This window comes from Neoarius graeffei, chromosome 14 (assembly GCF_027579695.1).
Source record: "Neoarius graeffei isolate fNeoGra1 chromosome 14, fNeoGra1.pri, whole genome shotgun sequence".
In the NCBI taxonomy this organism is placed as follows: Eukaryota; Metazoa; Chordata; class Actinopteri; order Siluriformes; family Ariidae; genus Neoarius; species Neoarius graeffei.
In genome coordinates, this window is record NC_083582.1 from 41456376 (window position 1) to 41470744 (window position 14369).

The following is a 14369-nucleotide window of genomic DNA, read 5'->3' on the forward strand; positions in this document are numbered from 1 at the left end:
AGCACTACTCCCAGTGTCACTCTGACCACCCCAGTTGAATAGTTATACCTTTTTTATATAACTATGGAAATCCATCTTTAGCCTCATTGTAAAACATCACATGCACTAATCACTTAAAAACCATAAAACGTTTCAAGCTGTAACAAAAAAAACATGAAAGGTTTACAATGGACACGTATAAAACCTGAGTAAGAGGTTAAAGTGTCTTTTATATACTATATATAAAGGTGTTCCAGAGCTTTTGAAGATGATCTGATGGGACCTTTTATATCCGGAGTCCTTTACCTGAGGCAAGTTTATCAAACTGACTGTAAAGTATTGATAATGGACTTTTACAGCGCTATTTCCGTGAGTTCAATAGTTAAAGTAGATGAGTCTGAGTGACCAAGATATTTTGCAATCCTTAAATCTTTGTGCAACTTTCTGAAACAATTTGCCTTAAACTCTGGGCTCCATGACCTTATTATGCTCTTCATATCCAGATTTTTGCACATTCTGGACATACCGTACAGCTTGGATGTCAGCAACTCCTGCACATACCCCTTAAATATGTCCACTTTTCAAATGTGTATATTTCAGATTCTTCTATTTCTTGTCTTTGCTAAATTCCTCTGTCTTAACCGTTCAATCACCAAAGCAAATTCCTTGTATTAGGCATATCGGGTGAAAATTCAATCCAGATTGCTTGAAACTGCGCTCATTGAATTCAGAGTCGAATGCAGAACAACATACTTTTTTACAGAATTAAAAAATGTATATCCGTTCTTGTTATATTACAAATCAAAGAATGGGGGGAAAAAACAGCTTAATTTATAGGAAACTGCCATAATATTCTGTATGAGGATCACATGGTCCAAAATGGGCCTCATTGACCAATGAGATCAAATGTTTTTTCTTAACTTTTTTTTTTTTTTTTTAATTTTTGGTCAAGATATTTACATGGAAATTGGCAGGCATATAGGTGGTTGTATACTGAATACAAAGTTTGAAAAATTCTGCAAATTAACATTTGATTTGTATTTAATTATGCTAATTAGGTACAACTGTTAAATTGGTACACTCGCTTCAAAATTTCATCAAATAGCTTTATTCGTGCAACATAACTGATTTTAACTCTCATTTATACACCACAAAGGAGATATCAGTGTTAATTATAAAATATGCATAAATAATCATTGAATGTCATTCACATTATCAAAATAAAGTAATAAGATTTTCTAATACCCTCTTTGTGCTCTGTAGGCCTTTGTTTCTCTAAGTAGGGCCTAGTAGTGTTTTTATATGAAAGAATATAAATGATTATTTCAATTAATATTCATAGCTTTCAAGGCTAACCTCAAAAAACTGTATGCTCACCATCCAATAAACAATTCCGGTTAACTGAATTGAAATTGACACTCACGTTTCTGACTTTTTTTTTTTTTTTTTTTTTTTTTTTTTTTTAAATATCATTCCGATCACTAAGATCTCAATATTTTTCATCAAAACAAGTTATATACTAAAATAGCAATTTACATTAATCAGTTTGATTTGAAAAAATAAGTAGGTAAAGCTATGAAAACTCACTTCAGAGTCTCCCGTGAATCATGACATCAAAACTAGCTGACGGAAAATTTTGCTGAATACTTCATCAGAAATGGTGAGAGTGAGAGAACATCCCTATAAAAGTTATCTGATTTGATATTCATGAGTAATCCAGTCGGAAACCGATCAGAAGAGACGAGAGCCTGACTGCTTTCCTGTAACTCAAAGCACCGGCAGTTTCCCGACGTCACGCAAGCAGAGTTTTTACTCTGTTGTACCAGCTTCAACCTGCTGTTACTCCCAAAGTACTGAACAGATCTTAACAAGATGAATTTCTTTGGAAAGCAGGCGATTATAAGCTTTTTGATGATGTTCACAATAGAAAATATTCAAGAGTTAAGCAATGACAGATTTGGAAACTTAAACGAGTGTCTGGATGCACAATTTTCACAGCATGGCCAGCGAGTGTCTGATCTGCCTACTTGTATGTGAGAACGTACTTGGCAATAAACTTGATTCTGATAACCACAGCATACGGTCATGTTGAATAAAATTAATATTTTAGGCAATCGCTAATACTTTTTGACTAACATTTAAAAATTTTGCCCATCCCTCAGTGGTGCAACCAAAAGTGTTCACCCTATTGTCAGAAATGCGCCAGTTTGAATCCCAACAGTGCCGCTGCCATTTGTGGCTCGGAGTCCAAGGAAAGCAAAACTGGCTCTGGTCTTAGGGATGCCATTATTTTCGCCTTGTTAATCAGAGTGACACTAAGGTGTAAATTTCCAGTGACTTCTAAGGTAAGGTTGTGAGCACCAGATCTTACCATGTATTTCGCTAAACTGATGTAAGAGCAATTGGTATAAAATAATTTTCCATTGATTGTTTTTGACAGCATGATGATCTCTATAGGCAAGTTCTTTTCCTGATGCCTTTTAGATCCCCAGGCTCTGGAGACGTGACTTACCCTTATCAGAGAGGTTTGGCGAGGCCTCAGTAGCCACAATGGTTCCAGGATCTCCAGCTACAGTGTCCCCTGCTGGACCCAACATCTCATGGCTCCCTGAGGCTCCACTGCTCACTCTTGATCAGCCAATCTTTCTCATGACCGTCACAGCACAGGCTGTATCTGGCTTCTTTGTGTGGACGGCATTGTTGTTTACCTGCCACCAGGTACAAACCTGAATCGCCACTTAAACAAAATGTTGGTAAAAATATATAAAAAAAAACCTTTGATGTTGCATTTAAATATTAAAAAAAATTTTGAATGTCTGGGTCTTAATATTGTAATGTGGATGTTTGATTGACTGCTGAATGTCTCTGCTCCCCAGCCCGGTCATGAACTCAAACAGAGCTTGGCACATTGGCACAATTGAGGAAAATGAATTATTCACAAGAACTTGGCAAAATATTATTACAGAAGGCTGTTTGTTAGCATTCATCAGCTAGTTTGTTTGCAGGGCTCAGGCTAAAAAGACAGGCAAAGTAGTTTTTGATAAAAGCTGAAAAGTTAAATTTACACTTCATTACATGTTGGGTGGGGGGGGGATTTATATAAATTTATATATTGACCATTTTTGCGGTAGGGGAGAAAAATATTCTAAAACATGATTGCTGAACTGCTACGCGTTTCTTTGGAAATCCCGTCAGAGCTGTCGGGTTTGACTTGATAGCAGTTTTTGAGTGCACACGTCCGACTTCACACCTGAAAGAGGTACAGCCAGAGAGACCTTCCCCCAAATAACACGCATGTAAACTCCGAAGTCTTTCCCTCTTAAACAAAGCTATGACTTTGAAGCTATCTCGTGTTAGCCGGTTAGCTCACTACCATTGGATCTTGCCAAAGAAACCCAGTTAGGCCAGTGCTCAGGTCAGCAAATCACAAACCTAGTTCTGTGGGATCATATTAAAGCATTATACAGACAGCGATGGGAGAAATTAAGCATTGTTTCTAAATGAACTGTCTGTAATTAAGTTGTTGAGAAATATGCAGTGGTCACTTCCTGATAAGTTTCATAGTGTCTGTAGCTTTAAAAGTAATGATGGAACTCCCTTTGTTTGAAACCAGTCTGATTTGGATTACTGTACTTTTTTTTCCCTCTTTCAGATCTACATGCACTTGCGTTATTACAGTTCTCCAAATGAGCAGAGACATATAGTACGCATCCTCTTCATCGTTCCCATCTATGCTTTTGATTCATGGCTCAGCCTTCTGTTCTTCACCAACGATCAGTACTACGTCTATTTCGACACAGTCCGAGACTGCTATGAAGGTAATGTGTCAAATAATGACCTTGTGTTGTGCAAACCATAATGTAAATTGTGACGATCTTCAAGTTCCGTCGTGCGCAGATTTCCACAGCTGCTGTTCTCTCAGCCGTGTCTCTGAGGCCGTGCGTATTTGTTCTCGATGCACTCGTCTCTTGGGATTACTTTGGGAGTGCTGCCTGTTGCATAGCAACAGTGTTGCACTAGCTTTTATTGAGCAGGTACTGGAAAAAGCAGCTTGAGGATAAACAAATGGACCTGACCTTTGATCAACATCAATCTGCTTTGTTGTTAGTAAAGTGGCCAGTGAGTGAAACTTTTAGAACTGTGTTCGAGTCTTTCTCCTGGACTTCTCTCTGCCCTCTGGTGTGATCCTTGCTTGCATCACAAGGTGACTCATCTGCTAATTAACGAACCCTTGCAGTGTTGGACCAGGTGTGCCGGAGCAAGGAAAACACTAAATGATGTAGGGCTGGAGTAGTGTAGGAGCATAACTGAGAAACACTGATGAGCATATGGCTAAGCCCCAAAACATTATTACATACACCTCTTGCTGACTTGGGGGGGGGGAAATCTTCTTGCATATGATCACTAAAATCACTGGAGATGGTGATGAAAAAATATTTGGCCAAGTAATTCTGACATGTCGGCAATAAATTATCTGCTCGGAGGAAAATCTCTAGTCTCCTTCCAGTCAGGATAGGGTAGTGTTTCTGTTGCCTGTTAATTCAGAAGGCTTTCCCCTCGAAGATTAGCATTTACAGTGGTGCTTGAAAGTTTGTGATCCCTTTAGAATTTTCAATATTTCTGCATAAATATGAGCTAAAACATCAGATTTTCACACAAGTCCTAAAAGTAGATAAAGAGAACCCAGTTAAACAAATGAGACAAAAATATGATACTTGGTCATTTATTTATTGAGGAAAATGATCCAATATTACATATCTGTGAGTGGCAAAAGTATGTGAACCTTTGCTTTCAGTATCTGATGTGACCCCCTTGTGCAGCAATAACTGCAACTAAACGTTTGCGGTAACTGTTGATCAGTCCTGCACACCAGCTTGGGGGAATTTTAGCCCATTCCTCCGTACAGAACAGCTTCAACTCTGGGATGTTGGTGGGTTTCTTCACATGAACTGCTCGCTTCAGGTCCTTCCACAACATTTCGATTGGATTAAGGTCAGGACTTTGACTTGGCCATTCCAAAACATTAACTTTATTCTTCTTTAACCATTCTTTGGTAGAACGACTTGTGTGTTGCTGCATGACCCAATGTCTCTTGAGATTCAGTTCATGGACAGATGTCCTGACATTTTCCTTTAGAATTCGCTGGTATAATTCAGAATTCATTGTTCCATCAATGATGGCAAGCCGTCCTGGCCCAGATGCAGCCAAACAGGCCCAAACCATGATACTACCACCACCATGTTTCACAGGTGGGATAAGGTTCTTATGCTGGAATACAGTGTTTTCCTTTCTCCAAACATAACACTTCTCATTTAAAGCAAAAAGTTCTATTTTGGTCTCATCCATCCACACAACATTTTTCCAATAGCCTTCTGGCTTGTCCATGTGATCTTTAGCAAACTGCAGACGAACAGCAATGCTCTTTTTGGAGAGCAGTGGCTTTCTCCTTGCAACCCTGCCATGCACACCATTGTTGTTCAGTGTTCTCCTGATGGTGGACTCATAAATATTAACATTAGCCAATGTGAGAGAGGCCTTCAGTTGCTTAGAAGTTACCCTGGGGTCCTTTGTCACCTCGCTGACTATTACATGCCTTGCTCTTGGAGTGATCTTTGTTGGTCGGCCACTTCTGGGGAGGGTAACAATGGTCTTGAATTTCTTCCATTTATACACAATCTGTCTGACTGTGGATTGGTGGAGTCCAAACTCTTTAGAGATGGTTTTGTAACCTTTTCCAGCCTGATGAGCATCAACAACGCTTTTTCTGAGGTCCTCAGAAACCTCCTTTGTTCGTGCCATGATACACTTCCACAAACATGTGTTGTGAAGATCAGACTTTGATAGATCCCTGTTCTTTAAATAAAACAGGGTGCCCACTCACACCTGATTGTCATCCCATTGATTGAAAACACCGGACTCTAATTTCACCTTCAAATTAACTGCTAATCCTAGAGGTTCACATACTTTTGCCACTCACAGATATGTAATATTGGATCATTTTCCTCAATAAATAAATGACCAAGTATAATATTTTTGTCTCATTTGTTTAACTGGGTTCTCTTTATCTACTTTTAGGACTTGTGTGAAAATCTGATGATGTTTTAGTTCATATTTATGCAGAAATATCGAAAATTCTAAAGGGTTCACAAACTTTCAAGCACCACTGTAGGTGTTTGAGTCCAGGCATGTGTTTTGGAGTTGAAGGAAGGTGTGAGATTTGCTAAAATTGAATTGAAATAAGTCCAGAATTACTCACTCTTTCTTGAACTGGTTTCGTAATGGTGCGTGTGTGACGGTTAAAGTGAATAATAAATGCTTGAAATTAGTTCTGACATCCCTAATGCCTGTCGCATCAGCCTGCTCTGTAAAGAGAATTATTGTAAGGAATGTAGTGGGTGGGTTCCCCCCCTTCGCGTGCGCCCATGCTGTTAAAATGGCTTGAACAGTGTCACTTGTTGCATGTGGGTGGGTACAAAGTGTAGCTGCAAAAGTGATGTCTGCATCAGCAAGCCCTTCAGCTGTTCTGTACTGCAGCTTCACTCCACAGCACCAGCCATCCGCACTGAGCAGCTTTGTTCCTGCAGCATTCCTGCTATATATAGAGCAACACTCACCCCCACCCACGCATGCTCACCAACTGCTCGACAGACCATGACATACGGACAAATTAAACCCATGAGGAGGGTGTGATGGGTGCCACAGTTGGGTTGCTGCGTGGACTTCCCATATGGCTTTCTGACATGTACGTTATTAGGTTTCATACAGATGCAGCGAGCTAGAGGTTCTAATGCTTGCCGGAACTAGATGAGGCAAGAGTTTGAGACAGGAGCCATGTTTTGAAGCAATTTTCACAACTAATTTGTGCTTTTTAATAAGCTGAATGTGACCAGTTCTAGGGTGTGCTTGTTTCACTGTAATCTCAGCTAATAAGCTTTGGTAACTTGTCAAAAGTATTATGAAGTACTTATTGCTCATGATTCTCATTATAAATAAACTGTAAGGATTCATATCCTGAAAAATTGATGGTTTGTACAAGGGTCTTTGCTCTGTACTGGTCTCCTAAGAAACAGACAGGATGCATGTGTAAATAAGTTGTTCGGGAAACTGTGGATTAATATGAAAAAGGACAATTAAACAAGCGTTATTCTAGATATTGTCCGAAGAAGTAGGTTTTTAATTTTTTACCCCCGCTGGCCGAAGGGGGATTATGTCGTGGCGATGGCCGTCCGTCGAGGGAAGGGTGCTCACCTTCTGAAATCAACTCCTCTCACGGTTTTTGGAGGAATTTCACAAAACTTGGCAGGATTCTTTGTTCTGTCTCGGTAGTGCACACATTGCAATTTCATTAAGTTCAGTCATATATTTTACCAGAGTTACAGCCCTTAATTAACAAAATTTATAATTTGACACTTTCATGAGTGTTTTCTTACTGAAATCAACTCCCCCCTCAATTTGTGGAGGAATTTCCTCAAACCTGGCAAAAGGCATTGTTATGCCATTAGTATGCGTATTATTTTGTTCAATTCGGTCGCGTTTTGCCAGAGGTGTGGCCTTTGATTAACAACCTTGTACTTTCACAATTTCATGAAGGTGTGCTCGCCTTCTGACATCAACTCCTGTCAATCTTTGGACGAATTACTCGAAGCTTGGCGAAAGGCCTTGTTATGACAGTAATACACATGCTGCGATTTAATTTCGTTTGTGAAAATTTTTGCCAGAGTTTTGACCCTTGATTAAATAACTTGTACTTTGACAATTTTATGAGGGTGTAGGTTCTTCTGAAATCAACTCCTCTCACAATTTGTGGAGAAATTTCACCAAACTTGTCAGAAGGCTTTGTTATATGACAGTTATACGCATATTGAAATTTCGTTTAGTTTGGGCCAATTTTACCAGCGTTACGCCCTTGATTATTAACAAACTTGTACTTTGGCAATTTCATCAAGGTGTGCTTGCGTTCTGAAATCAACTTCCCTCACAGTTTTTATCCCCCGTTGGCCGAAAGGCGCGAAGGGGGATTATGTCGCGGCGATGTCCATCCTGGGAAGGGTACTCGCCTTCTGAAATGAACTCCTCTCTCAATTTTTGGAGGAATTTCATGAAACTTGACAGGATTCTTTGTGTCACTAATATTGAAATTTCATTCAATTCAGTCGCATTTTACCAGAGTTATGGCGTAGTTGCCAGTGGGGGATATTGTACTCTCAGAGCAGTCTTGTTATGCAAGGAAAGGAGGCATGGTTTGGACTGGAGGGTAAAGTTCATGCCACCAAGACACTTAAGCAGAGAGATCTCACTTTACAAGCATGCTCAGATCTCCGAGAAGGACATGGCAGAGGTTAAAGACCCGAGTTGAGGTGAAGGTGTGCAGTTCTGAGCCAGAGTACCTCTACTGTATAGTGCAGAGGCAGCTAAAGCTTGGAAATTATGAGCAAGTGCTTTGAATTTGATTCTTGCTGCAACCTGATGCTTGATGTTTTCAGAGCAGGGGAACTGAAGGAGAGAGTTTTATAAGGTTATGAGGCAGGCAAGCAACAGAATGCTGTGCAAAGGAAATACAACATATGAACAAAGACAAGCAAGTAGAGAGTTGTAATGTTCAAGCCTGGAAATCACTAGAGCTTGCGGACGAGTTCGAACAGTTTCTGTGTTCAGGAATGGTCGTGTTTTCCTAAAGCTGGGAATGATGGATCTGCAGGCTCTGGCATGTTATGTGATCTGAACACCGTATGCGAAACCATGCTAAGATTCTTAGCAGTGGGTGCCAGGTGGACTGTGAGGATGTCGGTGTTGATTGAGAGAGCTATTTCGTATTTTTACTTTATTTCTAGTAAGACTTTAAAATAACTCCTCACATATCTAACATGCAGTGGACTTGATACAGACCTTTGGATGGATTGTACAGCTTTACTGCTGTTCACAAATGAATTAACACAATGGATAATACAATGTTTGCTTGGTATGCAGCATATGCGAGATTAATTCAGGAAGAGTACGACCATATTTTTGTTTGTAAAAATATTATAATACAAAGCTTGTATACCAAAAAAGCTTTCATTTTTGCTGTTGTCAGTAGAAATACAGTAAGTTAAGGAAGTTCTATCCCCCCCCCCCGTGCAGGCAAATGGATGAAATAATTAATAAAAAGTAACTACGACACAAAGCATTCTATAAACTCTCCCAACTTATGACTGAGTGTATAGATGTGTTTACACACATGTGACCTTTCACTCTATCACTACACTCACCTGTGTTTGTAACATAAATTTCCACTTCCTAGTTCTAAACTATTACTACAGAAGAGTTTCTGATAAGGCAAAAGGTACTTTTCAGGAATATAACTTTTTTTTTTTACTTAAAATATGAAAGCTCATCAGTGAAGTTCACGAGGAGCACATTTAACAGGAATGTACAAATCAATGCGAGGTAGATAGCTGACATGTTTATAAAGTGGAGTGACCCTCTTCAGGCTCTATTTCCACTAGCGGAGCAAAAATAAACAGAACATTTGAACTAGGGATCGACCGATGTGTTTTTTTTTTTTTTTTTTTTTTCAGGGCCGATACCAATTTATTATGGAATTGGGATGCCATTAACCGATATGTGCAACCGATAAATGTAAACATTATAATTCACATGAAATTAAACATAGCACACACTGAGACAGACCTTCATATCCATGAAATGTATGTTTAATTGTAAAACTGAACATGAAATTTTGTGCAGGGAGATGCCAGCAGCATTTGTACAATAAAGTCAAACATTAGTTAGAATAAAAATGAGAAATAAAATAATAATAAAATAAATATTCACCAATAAAAAAAAATCGCTCCCTACTATATTACAGCTCACCATTTTCAGCGGAAAATAAATGAAAATACACTCTGGATTCTTTTACACTAAGAACTAAGTAAGACTTACCAACTTCAAGTAGTTTGTAAATAACAAATCAAGTGTAGGGAGCTGCCTGCAGCATTTTTTAAAAAGTAAAATCAAACATAAAGTAGGCTGTCACTCCCTATTATGTAACAACTTAACAAGTAACCATCTACATTCTAATGCTTTTAATACCCAAGCCTAATATTCCCAATTTAGGAGGATTATATTGTAGTGAAGGAAGCATTACATGTAGTTTCAGCGAGACTAGTTGGTTGTAGGCTAATTCAAGTGCTTCCTTCCGTAAGCTAAGTTTGCCTGGCTACACAGATGCAAATGGACATTTTTAACAAGTAGTAGATGAAGAATGTAAAATCATGTTGTGCTTTTGCAACTTGTGTGTTTTGTGACTTATTGCAGCAAAAGCAGCGTGTCCTTACCTTGAAGTGGGATCTGCTTCTGCCCGAGTGCCCGTACGCCCGCCTTGAAACAGTTCACAGCGTTTAGCTATGCGTGTTGATTGGCTGTATCTCTTGTGCCAAACAAATCAGATGTTGTGGTGGGCGGGACCGTGTTCTTGAACTCCGAGGCGAGTGCAGGAAAGGATGTGCAGTGACAGTCGCGTTAGGAACGAAATGGCTGCAAAAAGTCATGTTATCGGTGGAAATTATGGCCAATACCGATAACCGTAAAAATGCAGAATATCGGCCCGATATATCGGCCAGGCCGATTATCGGTCGACCCCTAATTTGAACATGTTGTTGTAAGGTCACTTACTCAGTATTAAGTATAACTGCACTCTTACTTGTGTGATGCTCTTTCGTTATAAGCTTAAATGGTAATTGTATAATAATTTTTCTAATTGTATAATTCAATAATATTGGCTGGCTTTTTTTCATGATATATCAGATGTATTCCATTCAGCTAGCGTGATATTGAACGAGTCAAAGATGACTTCAGTATTATGCTAGCTGAATGGAGTATATCTGATATACCACAAAAAAAGCCTGTTATTAATAATATACACGATCCTTTCGGGTGTTCAACGCATCTTTCGCTTTCAAAATTCTCTCAAAATCTTCCGTATTTAATGAAGCAAACCTCGTGGCCATGTTTGTTTACAAATTGTCAGTCACTCGTTAGCGTGGAAGTTTTACGTCTGACGTGTAACGTCTTGGCAACCATGCAGTATCGTAAACCATATTCAATGCTCGTTCTCCTTTGGGTAGAGTGATATGCTAACAATATTACATGCTGTCAAACCAAATTAATGAAACCTGCTAGAAGGGAATAGAATACATGTTATTTACCAGCTTAAGGTCTGTCCGTATGGTGAAATACAGTGACTGAGGTCTTGAAAGTACTGAGCGAGGCTCTCTGGGCCGAGGTCAGTATTCAAGGCCGAGGTCACGGTATTTCACCATACAGACCGACCTTAAGCTGGTTAATATATTTTAATCTTTTTCTTTACCAAATTCTAACAGAAAACGAGAGCACCTGAAACGGAAAACCCGAGGCGAGCCGCCATTTTGAATCCTCGTTCACGGCTGTAATGCAAATGGCTTCCTCCTCAGTATACAAGTGCACTTCCATGGCAGGAAAACGGCTACATTTTGCCGCCTACGTAGTCCCCTATTTATACAAATAGGAGTCATTCAGGATTCAGCCATGTTTTTGCTTCATTAGCAAATTACAGGTTTTTAGCTTTCTCCTGAAATGTTTTCTTTTATTTCTTCTTCCTCAGGGTAGTAAAACTCGCTTTCGCTGTGAACACTGTCGTTATCGCTATCCATGCTGTAAAATTAATGCTATTATGCTGAGAAATGCTGGCAAAAATTTATAAGATTTTTGATAATCTTTTAAATGCATCTTATTTTTAAAAAAAAGATAATGTTGACAAAATTGCTACCATGTTTTCTGTTGTTGTGAACGAGCGAGTCGCCTGGGGTCCGTACCGTAGGATACGGACCCGCTCCCCAGCCAATCAGAGCACAGGATTTGGACTGCGAAAAAAATAAATGTTTTTATTCCATCGCAAAAGTGTCCTGTATTTATAATAATACTTATTACGTATTGCCAAAGTCCTTATATGCAAATCTTGCTACTTGGTAGCCATCTTGGTGACAGACCTGGGCAGTTATTTCAGGCTACAAGGTTAAGTGCCAATCTAAATGAACGGGGAGAGAGAGCCGTAACTGCACTTTCAATAGCCACCAGGGCATAAATACTACGCCTCTCGAAAACCTGTAAATGGGTGGTCACAGATCTCTTCTCTTTCTTCTAATTAACCTCCTCCTCTCGTATTCGGCCGTCCTCTTTCTGTGCAAACTTTTCGCATACTGTCGTGGTTAGTTTCCACCACTTTGCCCTGTTGCTGACACAGGCCTGCCAATTGCTGAAGACACCCCCACGTTTCAATGCCGATTTACATGTGTCCTTGTACCTAAGCAGCGGACGACCGACCAGACATGAGCAAGTTCACCAAACGAGCTGTTTTTGAGACCTTTTTCAATTACGTTCATTATGTCTTATATTAAATAGGGTTAGTTTTTTCTTTTTTATCAGACATCTAGTTTTTAGGTTTGTTTACCTGACATGTTTCGACGAACGTAACTGTCGTCTTCCTCAGAGTGTCACCGGATGTTGTTGGTGACGCATCTTATCAGCTGATGTTTCCGAAGGCCTGACCTTCCTGTCTGGTTTGGTCAACACCATAGACAATACCAGCAATATAAAATTCACACATGAAGAGGAAACAGAGCAGTCAATAGCATTTTTGGACTTAAAAATACAACACACAGAAGATGGGGACATCAAAATAAAAGTGCATAGAAAACCCACACACACCAACCAATATTTAAACTGGACTTCCGAACACCCCATAATGCACAAAATATCAGTAGTTAAAACATTACATGAACGCGCAGCAATAATTAAAGATCCACAGGACAAAGAACAGGAGGAACAACACATACAACACGCGTTGAAGGCATGTCAATATCCACAGTGGGCAATATCCAAAGGGGCGGAACAGGTCAAGAACAATAAAACACAGAAGAAAGAGAAAAAACAAGCCAACAAACAAGAACACAGGGGAGTAGTGACATTACCATACATCAGAGGAATAACGGAACGCATTCAAAGAGCAATGAGGAAACACAACATTAACACACCTGTCAAACCACACACAACACTCCGTCAGATCCTGGTTCATCCCGAAGACAGAATACATCCGGAAAACATGCAACACCATATATGAGATTCCATGCCAATCATGCAATAAAACTTACATCGGGGAGACAGGGAGGAGCTTCACCATAAGGAAAAACGAACATAAGAAAGAATGCGAAAAGGAGACAGCTACAAGACAAACCCGAACAATAAAAGAAAAGGCACAACAAGAAAATTATAAGTCAGCCATAACAGATCACTGCAAAAGAGAAAATCATATTATGGACTGGGGGAATGCCAGAGTCATCCGCACAGAAGATGATAAACATCAGCGCTGGATCAGGGAGATCCGTAAGCGAAGCCCGAGGACCATCAACCGGGATGAGGGAGCATACATGCTCTCCCATACCTGGAGTGCCATCTTGCAGGGGACAAACAGACAATAGAAGACGTGACCTACCTGTCAAACCAGACAGGAAGGTCACGCCTTCGGAAACATCAGCTGATAAGATGCGTCACCAACAACATCCGGTGACACTCTGAGGAAGACAACAGTTGCGTTCGTCAAAACATGTCAGGTAAACAAACCTAAAAACTAGATGTCTGATTAAAAAAAAAAAAAAACTAACCATGTTTTTGAGACCTGTTGTCGTCCATCTGACGGATATGGCCAAACCAGCGTAGGCGACTGTGGACTAGAATGGTTTCAATGTCCTCGGCTTCCGCACGCTTTAGGACCTTTGTTGCTGACAATGATCCCATTTCACGTTTAAAATGAGACCAAGATAGCACTGTTGAATTGTGCAGAGTTGCTTGATCTCATATTGATTTTCACTACCGTACAATAAAAGTGGCAGTAAGCATTGGTTGAACACGGCTACTTTGGTCGTTAAGCTGCGAGAGCCAAAGACCCTTTTATGCAAGCGACCAAATGCACATGATGTTTCTTGGATGTGGCATGCAAGTTCCTCCATCATAGAACAGTCGCTGGTATCGTAACTCCTGAGATACTTGAAACGATTGACGTTGGCAAGCTTTGTGCCATCTGTGAAGAACTCAGCAGGGTCACCTATACACATGGTCTCTTTTTGTTTTGTTGATCTGGAGACCCACGCGACTAGAGATACCGTTGTATGTGGACAACAGTGACTGCAAACCTTCTGGGGTATCACTGAAGATTGCGATGTCATCTGCATACTGAGCCTCTCTAAAGAACGCGGTGAGGACTTTAGTCTTTGCTTTAAAGGAACAGTCCACCATACTGCCATAATGAAATATGCTCTTATCTGAATTGAGACGAGCTGCTCCGTACCTCTCCGAGCTTTGCGTGACCTCCCAGTCAG

The 14369-nt window shown here is 39.9% G+C and overlaps 1 protein-coding gene across 1 annotated transcript in view; it reads left to right on the forward strand.

The window, feature by feature from the left end:
• tmem184ba (transmembrane protein 184ba) overlaps window positions 1-14369 on the forward strand; it is a 28640-nt gene that overhangs the window by 5867 nt on the left and 8404 nt on the right. Inside the window, exons 2-3 of the mRNA XM_060939680.1 lie at window positions 2464-2697; window positions 3632-3797. Coding sequence (XP_060795663.1) covers window positions 2464-2697; window positions 3632-3797 — 400 coding nt within the window. The remainder of the gene's footprint in view (window positions 1-2463; window positions 2698-3631; window positions 3798-14369) is intronic.